The sequence below is a fragment of the Theobroma cacao genome, chromosome 3 (assembly GCF_053813885.1).
Source record: "Theobroma cacao isolate CCN51 chromosome 3, ASM5381388v1, whole genome shotgun sequence".
NCBI lineage: Eukaryota > Viridiplantae > Streptophyta > Magnoliopsida > Malvales > Malvaceae > Theobroma > Theobroma cacao.
In genome coordinates this window covers 39,280,921-39,300,897 of record NC_142641.1, presented here as the reverse complement: position 1 = coordinate 39,300,897, position 19,977 = coordinate 39,280,921, and the positions used below count along the sequence as shown (strand labels likewise).

Here is a 19,977-nt window from a genome sequence, read left to right as displayed (position 1 = left end):
TTGTACTGTTATTTTTTCAGCTTTTTCGTTGGTCCCTTGAGCTGTAGTTTTGCTCTATAATAAAAAAACACTTTTGGAACTGCCCAAGAATCGAATTTGGGTACCGTCTGCCAAACTGATGGAATAATAAGGCTGCGTCTGATTTGATTACTGGTTATGATGCTTAATCTGTTCTTTCGGTGTTTGCTTGTTTGTTTTCAAGTTTTCAGTCGTGGTGCTGCTAGTGTGCAGTGCAGATGAAGCCTACAATGATTTGGGCTTAGTTTGTAGACATAGCATTTTAACATGGGAACCTTTGGATTTCTAGATGAAGAAGAGGTATGTGGAAAATGATTCTAGTCAAGCATGCTATGACTCTTTAGGAAATTGTTTTTAACCATAAATTGCCAATTATACCAGTCAATGGGAATAATAACACCATTCCAAGACAAACGAGTTCCCTAAAATTGATCAACTATCTCTGTTGAAGCAATTGAGAATGACTGGGGGGCCGGCTACAAGGAATTACTGAGAAAAACTACATATACCGGTAATTATTAGAACAATAGAATCAAATCATATACAGGTTTCCTCATCAGCAAGCGTTACAAGTCTTCCTACATGTACCGTAGTAATCAGGAGAACCAACCATGAAAACAGGATTCCTCTGGCATTCCCCGAGAGCAGCCCATTGAGGACAATTAGCATCTTCATCAACGCATTCATTTCCATCAGAGTCAAATGAGACTTTATCCCCTTTAACAGCCCTTAGGCAGAAGAATTTGGTGGCAAACCACATTTCTCCTTCGAGAACAGGGCATCTGGCATGTGAGCTGCTACCATCAGGAGATGCATTGAGGTGAGTAGTGAAAAACAGAATCGCATTTCCCTTAACGGGTTTTACGATATTGCTGGACTTTGCACAATCTGACCATATCTTGCTCCTTGGCTGAAAGAGTAGGAAATCCCTTTATTGAGTCAAGATAAATTTGAGCCGATTTAGGCAAAGTTCAGAGGAGGGTTAAGATAGTTTCTCTCTCACCTCTGCGTGGGGGAAAAGAATCTCACCACCCCTAGTAACATTTGAAAGATACAAAATCAAAGTTGCCATCAAAGACTCGCTTAAAGCCAGTGTGGAAATATTGCCAAAATAATCCAAGTTTTGTTCAGTCCCCTCAAGTCCATGGCGCCTAACCTGAAGAGGCTCACCATTATCTGAAGAAAAATGAACATCAAGTTATAATGAAATGAGAAAAAGGTCCTTTTAAGAGAAAAGACTATCAGGAAGATGAGGAACGGGGATGGTTGAGGATACCTCTGGGAAGGAAAGTCCAAGTTGAAATTCTTTCCTCAATCATTGCAACTACTTTATCCTAGAATGCACAAATATATATAAGAATGTTATATCACTATACCTGCCATTCCCTATCCAAATGAAGATGAACTTAGAGAGATTTAATAGCATGGGTTCAAGTTGGAAACTAAAGATAATTGGTAGAGGCTTTATGTTGAGTTCTCTTTCTAGCTTTTCTGGTACCTATATGTGTGGTGTATAGGGCAGCACACAGTACAAAAAGAGGAGGATATTAATTATTGCATATTCACAGTACACCAAAAGTCAGTAGATTGAGGACAAATTTCTGAGCAAAAGCCAGAAGGAGAATGAATTACCAAGATTGGCTAGATAATGGCTTAAACACTATTGAAGAGATACTTAGTAAACTACCTTCCATCTGCCAGAGTGTCAACTTCACAATAAAGAAAAAAGAATGTCAAGCATGAAATGAAGTTCGAGTATGCAACAATTTATTATTAAACAATTACTTCAATAGGTTGCCAACAAGAGATGCATAGAGTATGTAGATATTGTTAGCTTATAAAACAACAGAACTCACTTCTGTATTCAGCAAAGGTTCAGAACTTGTGAGCTGCCTGTTTGTCCCAACATTAACTCGATCATCATTGATCCCTAAAATTCCTTCTTTCGCTCCATGACCCTAAGTCCAGAACAAGTACTTAAAACCAGTCTAGGCATATTGAATTGAAGTAGTGAAAACAGTGGGGCAGAAACATACCAAAGAAATTAGGTGGTCGCACTCCTCATCTGATAGAAAGCCATTATACAGAAAGACCCTATTGGAAGCAAAATAATGTCAGACTTTTAATAAAAAACCGAAAATGTGCAAATGAAAGCAAAAAGTCCAGCAGGCATATTTGCATAAATTGAGAATCTTATAAAGTTCATGCAAAACTGTAATGCAATGCCATTGAAGAATAGCCACTTTATAGGGAAAAGAAATTTTCTGTAAACACGCAATTGTTTCGTCTCAATGAGATGGCATGAGCAGGCAAACAAGAAATCCATCAATACCTGACCTTGGCTGCCATAAAAGTTGCATTACTCGTGATGGGTCAATCGTGTTTGATTGAGCTGAAAGCCTCGATTGTATAACACTTTCCTCGTGAACCTCCTCATCCCTCAACTCCTTCCGGCTACTCATGCAAAATAATACCAAAAGGAAAAGGTTATAAACGAAGAAGTTATCATAAAGAAGACGGACTTCCAACGGCTGAAGAGACTGGACATTTCCTTAGCAATATAGCAGATGAAGATCATGAAGATAAATCATTATCCAGAGATTCAGAATCTATAGAAGCAATGTTACGTTATATTGAAATAAAATGCTCAATGAAACCTAATGGCACAAAAATTTGTTTTTTATTTTCATTTTAGAGTGCTAATCACTCAACAAAATTGCACTATCATCTAAAACAGTCATATCCACACAATTACTTCAAGAGTTATCCAGGATAACTTCCACAATATAATCACGTATGCATGACTATACAAGATATATAACAAAAACCCAGACGAAGAACACCATGCAATTCATCAATCCTGAATGGGAAATGGATTGATTGCCTCATTCAGAATTAAGACAAACATTTTAATATGGATAAATTTTTCCACTACCCATTTTCAAAATAAACAAGTATAATTTAAGAAAATAAAATGAGATCGGGTTTCCTTTACCTTTCAGCAGAGATGTTGGAGAAAGAACAGGCAAAAAGCAGAAGAAGAAAAATTGAATGAAGTAAAGCCATGAACGGATGCAACAGCGACAGCGATTGGTAGAGACCAACAGGAAATTGAAGCTCAATTCAAATCCAAATAGATTTCCCAGGAAAGCAGAAAGCAGAACCTCCCATGCGATTTGGGAACTCTGTTTTAGCTTCGTTTTTACACGTCGATTCTGAATTTACTACTACCTTTGCCGTGGGAAGTACTATCCACCCAAGCAGGACAAGACGGATCAACCTTATAATTGTCCTTTTATAATTCCTTTCAAGCAAAGTGTTTGACGATACTTCCTAGGACTATATTTTATATAAAAAAATTAAATTGCTTTTGGTGGTAATAAACAAAAATTTTACCTTTCATGGCTCATACCCCCAGTATACAGTAGTACATTATTTTTATTTGTAGTTTATAATAAACTACATAAAGAAAAGAAAAAAATCGTTTATATCTCGTGAATAGCCGGGCTAAAGCTATATTCTCATCACTCTCCTTTGATTCGGAATTTGGAAGGCCCTCTGCTAACCCACGGGTAGAAAGTTTTATTGACTGGTCACCTCTCCATATGGATTGGATTGCGTTAAATATTGATGGTGCATGTAAACGTACAGTATATAGGGGACTGAGTTTTGCATGAGACTTGGGTTACAGGAGAGTTGATCTTCAAATCCATAGCATGTTGACTGTTCAAGTTATCACATTCTGTTTCAATTCAGACTTGATTAATGTCATACAAAATCTTCTCTAAAAATTAGAGGAAAGTGTAGCCTAGACATGTTTTTCACAAAGGGAATAGAGTGGTAAATTTTGTAATTAATCTAAACTTCTCTCAAAATGATTCATATTTATTTTACCTCAATTTATCTTTGAGGTCTAATAATCTATTATAAATGAATACATTGAAAATTTATTTCCCACAAATGATAAAAATTTATTCTTAAAAAAAAAAACCTGCGGCTAGATTATTAAGAAATGTTGTTGATGTGATTAGGTGATAGCAATTATGACTGGCTAAAACAAAAATGCGTTAGTCGGTGGCTAGTGGCCCTGTCCCATTCAAGTTTGATTATGCCTTTAAGTCATCGCCAACATGATCGTTTTTCTTCCTGCCATTGATTTTGGTTACTTAATCAGTCCCCATTTTGTTTGGTCAATTCAATGCAAAGAACCAACTTCTGCATTTCAATGTCTAACAAATGGTTGCAATGGCCAATGACTGTCCATGTCACACAGATTGTAGTGTTGGTTATTCTCCCCCATCTAGGTTCATTTTCTAACTGACCTGTGTTTAGCTTTCAGGATTTCAAGAACGGCAAGTGAAAATTGTTATGGGGTGAAAAATGAGTACCAATGAATCAATGAATGTTGTTCATCACAAACATAATCGTTTCTGTTCTATCCAATTTATCCCTGAATTTGCATCATCAATCATCCCTATGTGATTTTTTAAGCACCATGTGCCCAGATTCATCTTTGTCAAAAAGACGTTCGATCAATTCATTCCAGCTTTCTTTGTTCTTGCTTTGCCCCGATGATCCAACCGATGATTCTCCGCTAGATTTATGGGAGTTCTCCCCATCCTCGGACTCTTCAAAAGTCCCATATTGAGAAGGTGAATAAGCATGGGGCACTGATAGTGTAACAGCCCTTTGGAGTGCAGCTTTGTACTCTTGACTGTGCTCCCTAGCCAAGGTCTCCTGCCGTTCCATTCTCTGTTTTGCTGGGATCTCCATGATCCTATCTTTCTCCAGCATTAACTAAAGCAAAGTGGCAAAACAAAGATGAGGAGGTTTAATTTCAAAAAGTAGTTTTGAGAACAAATTGCACAGAAACCAATCAGCAGAAAGAGACTCATGTAAGGCGTAGTATGAAAACTCTTGCCCAAATATACTCTAAGTCTGAATCATGTACAGTGCTATATATGAATTACATTCATCAATTAGCTCTGGCTCCATTTATTAGATCATTACCATGAAAATAAAGCAGCTTTGAACTTACATCCATGGCTCTCTGTGCTTCTCTCTCTATCCATACTATAGCATGGTCTGAAGTGGCATTACAAGAAAGAACTATGTGCTCAAACCTCCCATCCACCGGCACTGCTGTCCTCACAACAGGTGGAAATCTTCCTAATCTGCAGGAGTGATGAATAATGGATTGTCCATCAACAGGTGATAATATCTTATGCATTCTAGTGAATCTATTTATCATGAGACATTCCTGTGTTGTAAGTTTTAATTAAAAAGATATTAGATACAAGATAAACACATAAGACCCGAGGCCTGTAAGTATTTCTTTATTTGATAATGACCACAACACACTTTGCATTTATAGAAAAAGGGAATTAAGACACCTGCCCAACATACAAACCTGTGCTGAGTTCCAGCCTGGCAAGGCATTCTCAATGATGACACCACCTTAGTTAAGTACCAATAACCAAACTCAGTAAGCCCTAAGCAAATATATAGGAGAGAGCTACACTTGTTGTGCCTCATTATACCTGAAAGGCTTTCGCTCAACAATGTGATAGAGGCGACCAGGTGCATACAGCCTCCTTGGATCTTTAAGCATCTTCTCCTCTGGTATACAAGTATCCCTCATGCATCTCAGGCATAGTAGGCATGGCAAACTGTTCAAACGAAGAAAGCAAAAATTTGTCAATAGATTACTTCAAAACTTAAGGACACTTTGATTTGTAATAAAGTGGGCTATAACTCTCTCTTTTTCCCCTTTTCTTCATGTGCCAATAACTGTTATTTATTGGGAGAAACCAGAGGACCGGGTCATACAACTAGCTTTGCAAAGGATGTTAGCACACTCGAGGAGCCTACCGGCTGTAAATGAAACAATAATTAAAATGGGTGATAAAGTCCAACTATACCAGAAAAGTGACTTGAAAATGTCTTCCAAAGGTGTGGCTGTCCGTGGCAAGAAGTCATCCTAATTCAGGAGTAACCACAATTAAATACAAAAAAGAAATAACAATAATAATATAATAACCAATAGATTGAAGATTTTAAATTAATAAAAATCAAAACAAAAAAGCTGCAGCACTCTTTGACAGAAATCAATACCCTGATTCACAGATGTAAAATATCCCCAACTAATATAATCTCAACCAGATGCTTTCAACATTTGGAACCACTATCAGTGTAAATGCAATAAGATCTTCCAATGTGGACAAAGAAAATGCATTTCAAGATTTGCAGAGCTACTCATACAATATATCAGACATATCACCCTATATGCAAAATTCCTTTTGGTTTCTACGCCACTGTATTAGACATAGCCACATCTAAAAATGTATGTTAGAGTTTAGATATCCATTGGAATACAGCAAGTCCTATTTTTCTTTTTTCGTTCACTTCCCTTACTGGCTCTTGAACCTTGCTCTTGAAGGTAAATGTCAGGTCCCTGACCTTCAAGGACAAGAGGAGTGCCAGTTACAGCAGGTTCGATCGACAGATAAGATTTCACTATGATGAATGTGATCTTGGAGTCACTTCATAAAAAATTTTCACCTTAAAATGGAGCATTAAAACTTCTATTACACCTTATGTTGAGATTCTGCAGAAGCTGACTCCTCCATCAGATGCTTCTTCTCTCCGATCAGTCTCATGTTCAACAAGTTATCATGCATCTTGAGGTGCATTCATAATAACCATTCTACTTCCTCTGAAGTTAGACTGAACTTAATGACCACCCTCGGAAGTCCTTTGCCAGAATATCCACATTATCATAAACAAAACTCGTATAAAGCATAAACCTTCCCCACCCATCAAGCTCGTGATAAACTTTCAAGTGAATGAAGAATAAAGCATTACAAGTAATAATTGATCCCGCTGTGTTAAATAACTAATCTCCAGCAACCATTCATACCTTTGCTCTCAACGAACGTTCTTTTATCTTTCTCCAGCAATCATTCATGCCTTGCTCTCAATGATCATTCTTTTATCGTAATCAGAAGAAAGACACCATGTAACTCACAACTATGAGAAGTCTCATATCCCATATTTCTTAGTAAAAAACATGTAGTGCAGCATGATCTAATACTACAGGTACTGCAATGAACAATGAGAATTCAGTGGGGCCTTCTATAAATGCCAGTAATATTTTAGACCAACTAATAGTAACATTCCCAACAAACAAAAAGGTCAAAAATTAAAGGAAAAAAATCAACTTGCCTGAAGAACCACAGAATTGATGACATCTGCATATCTGACTGCCAAATTTAGTGACATGCACCTTGCAGGTGCAATAGCATAGCACCTGATCCTCCTCCTGTCAATATTTCCCAGTTTATCCTGATGCTGCACAACCACCAAGGCTAACATGGCTGCAACACCTGACCCAAGAGAATGTCCTGCAAACGTCAAAGTATAATTTGGATACTTCTCCACCAACTCCTTCAAAATTTCACACTCTGCATCCAAAACCCATCCAGCAGCCTTCAAGAGTCCATTATGAACATAGCCACCATCAAATTTCTTTTTTCCTAGCTTGTTGTCCAAAAGCACTTGATAGTCACTCTCCTTTGCCAAATTAAGGCCTCTAATGGCAAGGACTATATCAGCATGATCATGATCAAGATATAATATATATGAAGGAGCCCGTCCTTGAGTGTCTACATAAGTTTTTCTGCGAATCAACCAATCTGGGTTTATCCCATAGCCTCCAGGGGGTTCCCAAAGGGGGTGCCAAAGATCTTCTTCATAAACAGCTAGAATATAGCGGCATAGTCGAGGGACAGGCTCGAATTCTTCGGCAGTTGCAAGGCCCCATGTTTCACTGTCATGGCCAGCAGTATGGAGGCATCTTTTCCATGCCCAGCGTGCACATGCCAGACAGTAAACACATTCAAGGAGTGGGAGGCCACATATGATTGACATTGATGCCTACCCTCTAAGTATGACAATGTAGATCATAAAACATGGATTTTGCCTGTATATGGTGTAGAAAGAAGGGAAATGGTACACTGATGTAGGAAATACCAGACAGAAACTTAGAATAGAAACTTGATTAATGAGTTGAGAATTGGACGAAATACCAAAAGTCACATCTATTCAAGCAGCAGTGGCTGTGGAAATTGGAGAATTCAAACTACGCAATTTGAAGCTAAGGAAATAAAAAAATCGAAGTTTTACTATATATTTCTGCTCCAAGCAAAGGACTCCCACGAATATTCCAATTCGGTAATTGATTGACAGACAATTTACAAACCAAGGCTAGAAAACTCAATAGACCAACTGCAAAAAATGATTAAAAGTAGGATTTTGATCCACAGAGTAGAAGATAATGAATAGGACCCAAGAAGATTATTTCAACTGTTCCCCTAGGATGCTCTATCAACTGAACACACCAAAAAAAAAAATTTTAAATGGATTCCAAAGCAGACAAAACAAGAGCAAAGTCAACAAACTGGAATTGCTGGAACAGCACAAACATGAGGATCAGTGAGAAATACGCTTCCACAACATGTGAAGGGTCAAAACGCAGCACTCACCAGATATAGAAAATGATGGCTATAGAAATAATTGGAACTCGAGGTGGCTCGTAAATTGATAGCTGTACCAAGAAACCGATCTGGGTCTTTCTACCATTAGGGTTTCAATGTCATGAGCTGCTGGGTGATCACAATTTTATCACTAAAATATATTAAAAAAAGAGCAACCTAAAAGAGCAAATAAGAAAGACCCTACCCAAGATACCAGATTTCTGTCTGATCATTAAAACAAAACAAAACTTTAGAGCAAACAGAGGAAGGCTTCTTAATCTACAACAAATGGGATTTCAATAACCTAGTACCATGAACTTTCATTTCCCTCGTATGCTAACCTTCCTTGACAAGAAAACGATTAAAAACATGGACTTTAATTGATAAGGAGGGATGTTCTGAGACTGGGTTAATGCTGAGGTGTAATCATTTTACAGGCAAAAGTATTGGAAAAGACAAGGACGAAAATTTACAGGGCTACCTACAAGTCAAAGTCTAGTAAGAGTTTGGTGTGGGGGGAAGAGGTGTTGGATTCCGATGCAGTGGGCAGTGAGTGTGAAGGGAAGGCTCATCATTTGTCTGTTTTCCAACTGGCAGATGGTTAATGTGTAAATAAGTGGAGAGTTGCAGTGGCATATTGGTCCTATCGGACAAATAAATCATTTTTATGATCCGCTCATATCTTTATGCCTCATTTTTATGAACAGTTAAGAATTCGCTTGAACAGTTGCACAGTTGTTCTCCTCTCTTAAATCCGTTCAAAAACATTTTTCAATTTTCACCGCATCAATTTAAAAACAAAAGAAAAAGAAAGTAATGTTCCAACTTCCAACATGAACAACGTTGTCTGACTAGTGACCTCGCCTTTGATTTCTTCTTCTTTCCATATCTTTTCCCAAAATTTAAAACAAGCTTGATCTCTACTTAACCTATTAATTAAATAAAAAATTCTCAATGAAATAGTAACAAGCAATATTTTTATAGAACATTTGAATATTTAATTATTAATTAATATATTATCTTTGTTTAAAGAATAGAGTTTAATTTGTTTTTAATTAAAAAAACCATACTTTTATTAAAAAGTGAGTATATCTAGTGCACAATACAAAAAGTTCTGGATAAATTATGGCAAGTTTCGACTTCTTTTAATATAGAGTACCATTAGTTTATAACGAGTATTGGGTGCAATGCCGACGAGGGGGAGTTGAGGGCTCGATGCCCAGTGAGCCTTTAGACTGAACAAATCCTTTGAAGGATGGAATATTGTACTTGAAGAGGTTTTAGGCTTTGGATTCAAGCACTTTTAGGAAGTAAAATAATATTGTAGAAAAGTCATTTCATCCATGAAATTTAGCAGTACTGGTTCTTCCTCCATAGACAGCTCAGATCTGGCAGAATTGATGATTTTTGGGTGCGGAAATATATGTTATAAATGAAGAAAATATTCCATGATGTTTCTATATAAATATAATATTATGTACTGTAGAAATGTGCTTAATGAAGGTGAGCTCACAAAGGGTGAAGCCATTGCGAATCCATGGAATACTTGGCCACTTTGACGATGCTTTTATGTTCTGTTTTGGGGGACTTAGGGAGCGTCATGTGAAATTATGAAGAACGTGAGGTCGGCAACAGGTTTTTCTTTGCAAATAAGAATTAGATAATGTAAAGGGATTTAAGGAGGGGACTGGGGAGGGATGATGACTCGAAATTCTTCCCAACACACATGGCTTGACAAGTATAAAGAGATTTAAGAAGGGAAAAGGCGAATTGCATCACAGCATACATGGCTTGACAAGTCCAGGCGATTCATTTTATTTCTTATCTTAGTATATATTTTTAGATTCTCTTAGTTATTTGGTTGGTGGAAGTAGATATAACTATAAAATATATGAGTTTGGCTATTTTATCCTACAATTCAACAATCTGGCTATTTATGAAAAAGAAATCATGATGGTGAATACATGAAGATTTGTTTTCTTTTAGTAGTGTAGATATTTGATTTTGAATAGTAACATAATTTTTTTCAATATTAATATGTAAATTTACAAAAAACAAAAAATGTAGTTCAAAACAAATAGAACAGTTACATTACCGCATGAAATAATGAAAGTAATCTCGAAACAACTGATAAGATTGTTAAATTAATTTTAATTATGGGAAGTTCTAAAAATTTGACTTAGAGACTTAAGACATAGAGATAGTTAAAAAATTATTTTCTTAATTATAACTTAAGATACAAGTGCTTTTCTTAAAAAAACAAAGTCGCTGAGTGTCACAAAACCCATTATACCACAGTAGCATGAACATCTGAAAAATCCACTACCCTACTAGATAATTGGGTAATGTTTTCTTCTGTCACGTGCATATTGTTGTTGAGTAAATATGTTTCTTTTTTATTTATATATAGAATTTTGATAATTTATCAAATGATTTAGAAACTCAACAGACTCTCTAAGCTTTTTCTCCAAATATTATCTCTTACTAAGCTCTTTCCATCTTGTTCTAGCTATATTTACTTTCAACATTTCCTAAATTTTATCTATCCCATCCATCACATTATTTAGTATTTCGAAAATTGCTCAAATCTTTCTTGCTCTTCGTCTCTTTTAGCACATCTCGTTTTACTTGTTTGCAATGTTATTATTCTCTATAATATAAAAGAACCTCATCTATGACTATGAGTGTTAAGCACCGAGACACTCTAACTTTTATAACATAAATTTTAAAATACATACATATATTATTGGATCAAATGTACACATTTAGCATAACTTTTTCTTATAGTTCTATATATAATAATATCTAGATATCTAAAATTTATTAATATTTTTTTTATAAATTATAAAATGTAAAAAATTTAAATTAAAAATTTAATATTATAATAAATGATATTTTCATCTTTTTATCACTAATTCTTTTATTATTTCAAAACTATTTTTACCAATCAAACATCATAACGAATTATAATAACAATTTTTATCCTATTTTATTTCAGAGAATCAAACTATATAATAATTATTTTATTTTCATAAAACAATTATTTCATAATTACTATCTTATTTTATTTCATGAACCCAATATGCTTTTATAGTTTGATTATTTACCCATGTTTTAGGGCCAGACAGGGTGCAATTAATAAGTCCTTCACCAAATGTTTTGCTTTGTGTGGGCTAGGCCCGAATATCAAGAGCTAGAATAGTTAAAGATTTTGGACCGAATGGGTCACAACTTGTGCCACATTGGTCTTTCTAATTGAGCGGGCTTACCGGGTGTGGGCTATAAAATTGCTAGCTGCTGCTGGCTGCCTATAAAAGGAGTCAGAAACCTAAAACCCTAATTTCTGTCTGTACTCCGCCTCAGGTCTCCGTCTCAACAGGTATATCTCCTTCTTTCACTTCTTCTTGATCTCTGCAGAATATTTTTCTTATTTGATTGCTTAGGAAGCGAAGTTCCGAACAGAAAAACAGAAACTTTTCTGTCAGAATGCTTTAGTTTTTAGTAAAATGAAAGACTAAGCTCGGCTATTGATTTGCTTTAGCTGGTTTCATCGAGTGAAGAGGATTTAAGATTGTTTATTAACTGCTCTGTTTTGATTGGTGGGTTTTTATGATGCTAATGATTTTGGCTGTTCAGAGTTTAATTTTGTCATAAGCTTGGATTTTTTATATGCTATTCTTTATATTTGGTGATTTTTTAAATTCCATTTTGGAAGTTAATGCTTTAGCTTTTAAAGCCCATTTTCATTTCACTCGAAGTAAAATTGTTCATGTTATATAGTTATTGATCTTGGTCTTGAGACATTTTGAATACGCACCTAGGTTTTGTTTTGGATTAACTGTTGATGATAATAAATCCTGTGAAATTTAGTGGTTTATGGAGAACCAAAAATTAAGTGTTCGAGTCCTAAGTTAAGATCATTTGTATTTTTCAATCCTTTTTAAAAACAGGTTTTCAATCAGAGTGGTTGTATGATCTGGGTTTTAAAGATGATTTAAATGCATTTTGAATGTCGTGTTTCGCATTTTATTTATGTATGTGATTTGGTATTACTTAAGCAGGTATGGCTACCAAGCAGCCAAATAGTGGCCTCTTTGTAGGACTGAACAAGGGCCACATTGTAACCAAGAAGGAGTTGGCTCCACGTCCCTCTAATCGGAAAGGAGTAAGTAGATGCTATACTGATTAAGCCTTATGTAGTAATAGTCTTTTATTGAAAAAGAGAAAGGGAAAACTGTATGGGGTAAAAGTAGCAATACTTTTAAATTGCCATATTAAGTCTGTAGTTATTCTTTGTAATTATCCTTTAAGAAGGACATCTTTCAGCCTGGACTTTTAGTGAAGTGCGTTTCCTTTTATAGCTGGTATTTTCTTAGTGGAAGGCATAGTTCTGATTTCTCTATTTTATTCAGAAAACTAGCAAAAGAGTCCATTTTGTGAAGAACTTGATCAGGGAAGTTGCTGGTTTCGCACCATATGAGAAGAGGATTACTGAGCTTCTGAAAGTTGGTAAGGACAAGCGAGCACTCAAGGTAGCTAAAAGAAAGTTGGGAACCCATAAGAGGGCAAAGAAGAAGCGTGAGGAGATGTCTAGTGTTCTCCGTAAGATGAGGTAATATCTTATATCTGAGGGGAAACGAGAATTTATTGTCTAATGTTTTGAGGTGGCGTTTTTGCAATCAGAATATGGTAGTAAATCTTTTCCTTCCATGCAGGGCCCATCCTGGAGGTGGAGAAAAGAAGAAGTGAAGCTTTTTTTCTTGATTTGCTCTTGATGGTCTCATTTACCAGTTAGAGAAGTTTGTTTAGAACATGGTTTGTATTTTGTTTGAGACTAAAACCTATGCGCTGAAACTTGTTTTATTTGAATTAGAGATGAGAAATTGCAAGAAGTAATGTCTTTAAATTCTCGTGTTTGTTTGAATTTTATGTATCACCATATCTACATGCAATTCTGGTATTTGGTAAGGTTGCACAGATCTCCAAATTCCTCGAGATGTTCTGCCCCTTAGGCCATTACAATTACTTTTGTACCTTTCTTAACCCTAAGCTATTGAAATTTGTCGTTTTCGATTGATCTGCAGTTTTGAGAGCTTATTTCATTGATAAAACAGATAGGCATGCCCTTCTTAAATGGTGTAGAGTTCCTGTGTCAGTTGCTGATTCAACGGAGTGTGAAATTTGGTAGGCTTCAGTGTTTTCTTTCCGTTGGGGCATTAAACTTTCATTAACTTTCCAAATTAATTCGGTAATCAATTAATATTTGGAACTACCATAAAACCTTTTATAAGCTCCCAATCGTCAAGTTTAACGGACTGATACAATCGTAACTAAGTTGGGCGGTTTGATTTTAGGGTAAACGAAATGAATGAACTCATCTGTTAACTCATTTTATTTTCTTCACCAAGACATTTTCATTTTAAATTCTCGATCAAATCAATGAAATGCCAAACGTAACACTGCTAAGAACAGAGAGCAGCAGTAAATTTCATTTAATTTATTAGTACACTTTCTTTTACACCCATCATTGAATTGATTACTACGTCACTTCTAATGCGAATTGGCCAAGGATCACATGAATTACATACTTCTCAGCCGCAAAATTCGTTTATTGGAGCCGAAGAACTGATGTGAATTGGCCGAAGATCACATAAACAACATACTTCTCAGCTGCAAAATTTGTTTATTGGGGCCCAAGAAAGGGGAAAAAGTAATAAAATGGGAGGACTACGTTCGGAACCTCTGAGTGAGTTTCTCAACTCCTTCCCGGCAATCTCCTGCCACCCGTTTTGCACCTTCCTTGAGGGCCGAACTAAATCCGGCTGTGCTTTGCTGCAACTCTTGCACTGATCCGCTGGCCTTCAAGATAGCCTTGTCTGTCAGTTCTTCCGCCTTTGCACCTGCCGTGGAGGTCCACTCCTTCAGCACCGCTATCAAATGCTGGACCCTCTCAACAATCTTATTGATGAACTCTCTCGATTTCCCTTTTACTTGACTTGCCAATACCTTGAGCTTGCCTACCAAAATTTCACCCCTGCTAATAGTTCCTTCAACTGCAACTTGTTTCCCAACATTTACCCATGTACTTCTTGCAACACTCTCTTCGCGGAGGTCATTGTCAACAACCACTTTGATGCCATGCCTCTCCCAGCGATCTCTAGCCTCCTCCAAGGCTTTTGCCTGTTCGCTTGCTCTTCTTGCCTCATCCTCAGCCCAAGCCCTGAATTATAGAGGTTTTGTAACGTAAATAAGGAGTAATCCATTTTAAAAATCAAATGAGAATAGCACAAGAGTAAACACCCATTGCTTCGATAAATTAAGTGGGCAAGTGACTGACAAAATAGAGACAGAAAAACGGAAGGCAATAATGAATCTCCAAAAGGATATTACCCAAAACAAAAAAAGCTAAAAGTATTCATGATTTATTCTTCCACAGAAACAGATTATGATTGCAGGAGAAATATTAATTTGATCACCATAGAGAAGTAAATTCATAATAAAAATCAAGCCAGGTTGTGTATCTCAACTCGATAACTTTACCTACTCTTTTAGATTAGCAGTTAGCAAAGGGTAAAACTTTTGCAGTTTGAACACAGATTCTGAAGAAAAATACTTTTGCAATTTAAAATGACAATACTACTCATTACACATTGAACAGCATGTCTGACACATTGTTCTTAGCTCTGCCTAGGAACAAAGGTGACATTTATTGATTAAGCAAATAGGCGCGAGTTCATTTAAGATCTGATGAATGCAAATTCTTATGAAATGAGCAATTGAGCATTGAACGAGTATCATCCTTTTTATTTAGCTACCAAGGTATAAGAGAACACACATAAGTTATCTCACAGTCTTTATCCTTGAATATATTTATGTCTGCATGAAGAACATGCTGCTAGTCCTCCCCGTTGAGGTGTATCAATTTAAATGCTACCACTGAATGGTAAACTTTATTTCCTTACCTGGCCATGGATAAGGCTTTTCTCTCCACCTCCAGCTCATGCTGTAATCTGACAATCTCCTGGCTTTCATTCTCAGTTTCTTTTAGTAGTTTGCTAATCCTTTCCTTCTCATATTGTATCTCTACCTTGTTCCTCATCAGGCTTTCCAACTGCTCTTCCACTTCACGCCTTAACCTTGAAAGAACTTCCATTTCTGAATCAATAGCAGCACGGTCCTTCATTAGGGCAATATTCTCTTCCTCTCTCTGAGATCTTAACCTTTCCAGTTCACGCTTTGCCTCTTCGGCCATTTTTTCCACAGCATCGATCTTTTCCCTTTCCATCAAAAGCTCTTTCTCAAAACTTGCATTGACATCTTTCTCAACTTGAGCTACTAAAGCAGTATGAGCAGACACTGCATTTTCCGCCATAGATTCTGCTTCAATACGTGCAAATTCCTCACTTACTAGGTCTGAAGCTTCACCAGTTGCAAGAGCAACAGCAGCTTGGGCTTTTGTCACAGGCTTATCTGGCTGGAACAGTCTCACACAGCCTGTCAGGATAATAATAATAATGAAGGCATATCAATCAACAAAATCAAGATGAAACTTAGAGAAAGTAGTTACGATTGAAGATGACTTACCAAAAGCAAGTGCTATTATTCCTTGTTCTCCAGAAGACAAGTCAGCCATAAGTGCGGGCCATGCATCTGGGTTTATCTTATTAATGTCTATAAAGCCAGAAAGTTGGTAGAGGATCTATATTGACCACGAAGGTAAAATTAATACCAAATATACTCACAACTACATGCAGCAAAGAAGATGAAATGAACAAATAAACAAACTCAAACATAGGCAACCTTTCTGTCAGCTTCTGGGAGTTGTCTTTTCTCTAGGGCCATTTTCCAACTTACAAGATCCTGGCGTGATAGAGGGCTGGAGCATCAAAAATGAGAAGCCAATCAAAAAGCCAGAAGTACAGCTGCCTTGTATCCAAAAACAAAGCAATAGTAACTGAAAAAGTAAAACTGCAACGCAATTTTCATTCATTATTTAGGTTTTATTCAGGCTAAGTCAGAGAGTTACATTTTCTATGCACAAGTTCTATGAACATATTTATGAATAAATTAAAATGAAAATGGTTAACCACAACTTCGGGAAAACAATGGAGAATCTTCATAGATATAGAAACAAAAAAAAAAAAAAAACCTGCCAATCTTTAGGGAAATAAAATACTGGAAAGATTTGTGTTGGTGATAACAATAATCAAGCTAAATAGGACAGCTTATATTGCACAATTCAATGTGTGAACAGTAATAACCTTTCAGGAAAGAAATAAAATGGGCCTAGATCGTCATTAAGCAGATCTTGATTTGAGAACTTGCTTGAGATAAGTCCAGCCTCTGCCAAGCCTGAAATATCCAATTCCATTAGCAACAATGATTATAACAAAAATGAAAGTAACTCCACCAATATTACAGCCAAGGATATGGCATCCTATTCTCACCTTGAATGGATGAAAAATCAGGATCGTCAGGTGTGATGTCATCAAATGCCAGTTCAGTAACATTCTCAATATACATAGCAGGATAAACTTTTGATGCTGTATTCCTGCAAGCAGCAAAAAGGTATTACGAGTAAGTACAAACTTTCCTATTTTATATTGCTATTAGATGCTAATTTCCCAAATACCAACATACTACCATGCATAGGAGTAATATGAAAGACACTTGTACCTCGAAAGAGCACTGCTTGCAGACACTAACCACCGAGCATACTCGCGACGTGTACATAGATCGCTAGGTTGAACATCAGCCTCAATAACCTGGAAAACATTCAGATATATGAGGAATAGGTTGCAAGTCCTCATATCATCTGCAGCGGCTTATACTGTAATTGTTCACCATATTAGAGAGAATGAGATACCTTCAAAACTTGAAGGGCTGCAAGTGCCTGCCCCTGAACCTGATCAACAACTGCAGGAACCAGAACCTTCCCTGGATGCACCTGTAGAGCTGCAGAAACTACAGATGGAGCAGGTATACCGGCAGGGGAGAAGGAACTCCTAGGAGTTGGAGATTCAAAAACTGGTTTGCTATCATTTATCTCATTATAATCAATTTTGCTTTGCTCATTTGTTAATGGATGAGCTGGTGCTGACACAGAGGTTGTTTCAGATGACTCACTCTCATTTAAGTTGTTCACTTCCAGAGATGAATTCTTTATTTCAGCTGAGACCTGCGACATTTTGCTAATCTCAAGGTTTTCTTCAGTTGAAGATGATTCTACAGTATCCAGATTGTCTCTGGGTACAGCCTGAGGTTCTAAAATTGGTTCTAACTCTGAACTATCGGAGATGCTTATAATCACAGGCTCATTGGATGAATTGGAACTAGAAGTCGAATCCACTGAGATATCATAATTCTCTTTTCCTTCTGAGCCAAGCTTTACCTCGTTGAGATCATTGTCTAGGTTTATTGGGTCAGACAAGTTAGTGTCGATAGTTTCTCTGACATTAATCAACTTGTCTTCAATTTCAGAAGTTGCTTCAGGTGAATTGATATCAAAGTTGCTATTTGATTCTCTAAGACTTGATGCAACAACAAAGCCACCAACAACGTCAGATTCAGGCAATTTAGGAGATATTGGACTTGTGTCCTGGCCAACTGACATTCCATCCAAAGCTGAAACAGTTTGCAAGTCTTCTTGATTTGGAACGGTGTTAGTGGCACTATTGCCATTGGATGTGTAACTGTCTACTAAGTAGGTTCCATTATCATTATCAAGTTTATTATCAGTAGAAGTGTCATTAAATTCTGAAGGTGACGAAAGATCCTTATGTATACCTGTCTCACTTTCATTCTCCTCAATTTTATCACTCTCATTATCAGAGGCCAATGAGACTTCCTGTTGAGTTGTTAAGGGCTGCAACTGCTGTTTTGGCCCTGTGGTCAACAAATGGTATGAACATCATCACTACTGCTTGAGAGATGGTTGCCAATTTCATCAAAATTAACTCTAATGAACACAGAAAGGAGAAAAGTAACAGCATAAAAAACAGATAGAAGATCATGACAAAACAGAACCTAGTGCAATTGAGAGAGACTACTTACTGGAAGTGCTTCGATTACTAAGGGACATAGCTGCAAAGGAAAGCCCTGCTACCAGAACAAGTCCAGCTGATCCAGCTCCCATTATTCCTGAAAGCAAGCTACTTACAAATTGTTATTAGTCCATAAAATGGAAACCAATGATTTTAATTTAAACCCATTTAAGCATGATTAGAACACCCCATTCCCCCACTTTGCCCAAACCTTCTTCACAACCCTGAAAATAGAAGACGAGATTATACAAGTGTCAAATTCTATCCCTAAATATCATCTGCTACATATATACTTCATTTCTATGGAACACCTACGTTGATTGACAGATACTAAATAATAATTTAGTGTAAGAAAAATATAATGCAAAAAACATGCTAAGCAAATTATAGTTGGATAAGTATATTAAAGGAATAGTAAATTAATACCTCCAAACCATCCGTTGCTTTTCGAGTCTACGGAATCTTCCAAAGTATCCGAATCAGACCATCCGGAAAAAGTATCCGACCCCGCTGTGGAGTCCGATACGATCCACAAAGCACCATTACGACGGCGTTCCAGTCCCTTCCTCCTGCTTCGTGAAACAGATAGCAGGCGAACAGAAGAACAATCGAGCTTCCCCGTCCGCGCCCGCACGAAAACCACACCTGACTCCTTGCAATTCCTGCAACGCAAAGCCAAGCGGAGTTGTGGAGAGCTCGGCGACCACGTGGCAGTAGTAGAAGCCATTAGAAATAAAATAAAAACTCCGCCCCGCTTGTAAATGCTTAATTGGATTGAATTGAAACAAAACCGGGAGAGATGGAGAAGAAGATTGAAGGGTGATTTCTTCTAGGGTTTGCGGTTGGTTTGGTTTGGTTTGTTCGTTTTTATTACAGAAGAAGAGACAAAGGAAAAAGTGTGAGGATTTTTTGTTATCTTTCTTTATCTACATGATCATCATAAAGCGACGACGATGCCTCACTTTGAGAGTGCCCTCTGTTTTTCTTTTTTTTTTTTCCCTTTTTTTTTATCAATATGTCAAAATCTGTTTACAACGTTTTCAACGAGGGAGGTAGTATAAGCCTAAACGGGTAACTGTACACAAACCCAAGACAAGCTACCGGAACTCAAGTTCGGGCACCTACCCCACTATTTTAACCTCCCAAGCCACTCCCCATTTTAATTTTAATATTTATTTTATTCAAGCTGATAATTGTTCAGGATTAAGGGGAGAAATTTTCTTTTTTAAAAAAAAATTTATGATATTTTTTGTATTTCAAATATTAACATTTCCCCATGAATGTTATAAATAGAAATACAATTATGTAATTTACTTAAATTCATTCTTCATTTTTCATACTAGTATAGTACTTCGATTAACGAGGCTTCACTATATTGTTGC

General features: G+C 36.7%; 4 protein-coding genes across 7 annotated transcripts; 1 reads left to right on the top strand and 3 right to left on the bottom strand.

The window, feature by feature from the left end:
- Positions 1-436: 436 nt before the first annotated feature.
- LOC18605585 (Oxoglutarate/iron-dependent oxygenase) lies at positions 437-3,385 on the bottom strand. 2 transcript variants are annotated; one of them, XM_018117531.2, is made up of 7 exons: positions 3,014-3,385; positions 2,356-2,472; positions 2,055-2,112; positions 1,875-1,976; positions 1,295-1,352; positions 1,022-1,194; positions 437-928 (listed from the first exon to the last, which is right to left on the bottom strand). In XM_018117531.2, the coding sequence occupies exons 1-7, from the start codon at positions 3,082-3,084 to the stop codon at positions 575-577; spliced, it is 933 nt and encodes a 310-aa protein (XP_017973020.2). In that variant the 5' UTR covers positions 3,085-3,385; the 3' UTR covers positions 437-574. The 2 variants fall into 2 exon arrangements, with proteins under 2 accessions (XP_017973020.2, XP_017973022.2); XM_018117533.2 differs by having other exon boundaries at positions 2,351-2,472; positions 3,014-3,384.
- A 996-nt stretch (positions 3,386-4,381) lies between these two features.
- LOC18605584 (alpha/beta-Hydrolases superfamily protein) lies at positions 4,382-9,100 on the bottom strand. Its single transcript, XM_007038663.3, has 5 exons — positions 7,243-9,100; positions 5,940-5,998; positions 5,559-5,687; positions 5,057-5,192; positions 4,382-4,815 (listed from the first exon to the last, which is right to left on the bottom strand). The coding sequence occupies exons 1-5, from the start codon at positions 7,945-7,947 to the stop codon at positions 4,483-4,485; spliced, it is 1,362 nt and encodes a 453-aa protein (XP_007038725.3). The 5' UTR covers positions 7,948-9,100; the 3' UTR covers positions 4,382-4,482.
- Positions 9,101-11,812: 2,712 nt separating this feature from the next.
- Positions 11,813-13,458, top strand: LOC18605583 (large ribosomal subunit protein eL36y-like). Its single transcript, XM_007038662.3, has 4 exons — positions 11,813-11,931; positions 12,614-12,717; positions 12,965-13,164; positions 13,268-13,458. Exons 2-4 carry the CDS (start codon positions 12,616-12,618, stop codon positions 13,299-13,301), a joined length of 336 nt encoding a protein of 111 aa, XP_007038724.1. The 5' UTR covers positions 11,813-11,931; positions 12,614-12,615; the 3' UTR covers positions 13,302-13,458.
- A 539-nt stretch (positions 13,459-13,997) lies between these two features.
- LOC18605582 (GPI-anchored adhesin-like protein) lies at positions 13,998-19,691 on the bottom strand. Of its 3 annotated transcripts, XM_018117393.2 has the most exons (11): positions 19,022-19,691; positions 18,606-18,692; positions 18,339-18,437; positions 17,419-18,248; positions 17,229-17,317; positions 17,000-17,103; positions 16,814-16,904; positions 16,353-16,428; positions 16,137-16,251; positions 15,515-16,046; positions 13,998-14,772 (listed from the first exon to the last, which is right to left on the bottom strand). In XM_018117393.2, exons 1-11 carry the CDS (start codon positions 19,320-19,322, stop codon positions 14,280-14,282), a joined length of 2,817 nt encoding a protein of 938 aa, XP_017972882.2. In that variant the 5' UTR covers positions 19,323-19,691; the 3' UTR covers positions 13,998-14,279. The 3 variants fall into 3 exon arrangements, with proteins under 3 accessions (XP_017972882.2, XP_007038720.3, XP_017972883.2); XM_007038658.3 differs by having other exon boundaries at positions 17,419-18,437; XM_018117394.2 differs by having other exon boundaries at positions 17,419-18,437; positions 18,606-18,703; positions 19,022-19,165.
- Between the last annotated feature and the right edge of the window lie 286 nt (positions 19,692-19,977).

Bases quoted from the DNA above. Each gene is read 5' to 3' on its own strand.
- LOC18605582 (XM_007038658.3), bottom strand. From the start codon at position 19,322: ATGGCTTCTACTACTGCCACGTGGTCGCCGAGCTCTCCACAACTCCGC. The intron at 17,318-17,418 runs GTATCTCATTCT...AATGTTTTCCAG, and splicing joins CAGCCCTTCAAGTTTTGAAG to GTTATTGAGGCTGATGTTCA. The intron at 16,047-16,136 runs GTAAGTCATCTT...TTATCCTGACAG, and splicing joins AATAATAGCACTTGCTTTTG to GCTGTGTGAGACTGTTCCAG.
- LOC18605585 (XM_018117531.2), bottom strand. From the start codon at position 3,084: ATGGCTTTACTTCATTCAATTTTTCTTCTTCTGCTTTTTGCCTGTTCT. The intron at 2,113-2,355 runs GTCAGGTATTGA...TGCTTCCAATAG, and splicing joins CAACTTTTATGGCAGCCAAG to GGTCTTTCTGTATAATGGCT. The intron at 929-1,021 runs GTGAGAGAGAAA...CTACTCTTTCAG, and splicing joins TTCTTTTCCCCCACGCAGAG to CCAAGGAGCAAGATATGGTC.
- LOC18605583 (XM_007038662.3), top strand. From the start codon at position 12,616: ATGGCTACCAAGCAGCCAAATAGTGGCCTCTTTGTAGGACTGAACAAG. The intron at 12,718-12,964 runs GTAAGTAGATGC...TATTTTATTCAG, and splicing joins GTCCCTCTAATCGGAAAGGA to AAAACTAGCAAAAGAGTCCA. The intron at 13,165-13,267 runs GTAATATCTTAT...CCTTCCATGCAG, and splicing joins AGTGTTCTCCGTAAGATGAG to GGCCCATCCTGGAGGTGGAG.
- LOC18605584 (XM_007038663.3), bottom strand. From the start codon at position 7,947: ATGTCAATCATATGTGGCCTCCCACTCCTTGAATGTGTTTACTGTCTG. The intron at 5,999-7,242 runs GCAAGTTGATTT...CTCCTGAATTAG, and splicing joins TCAATTCTGTGGTTCTTCAG to GATGACTTCTTGCCACGGAC. The intron at 5,688-5,939 runs GTATAGTTGGAC...TCGTTTGAACAG, and splicing joins ATTTTCAAGTCACTTTTCTG to TTTGCCATGCCTACTATGCC.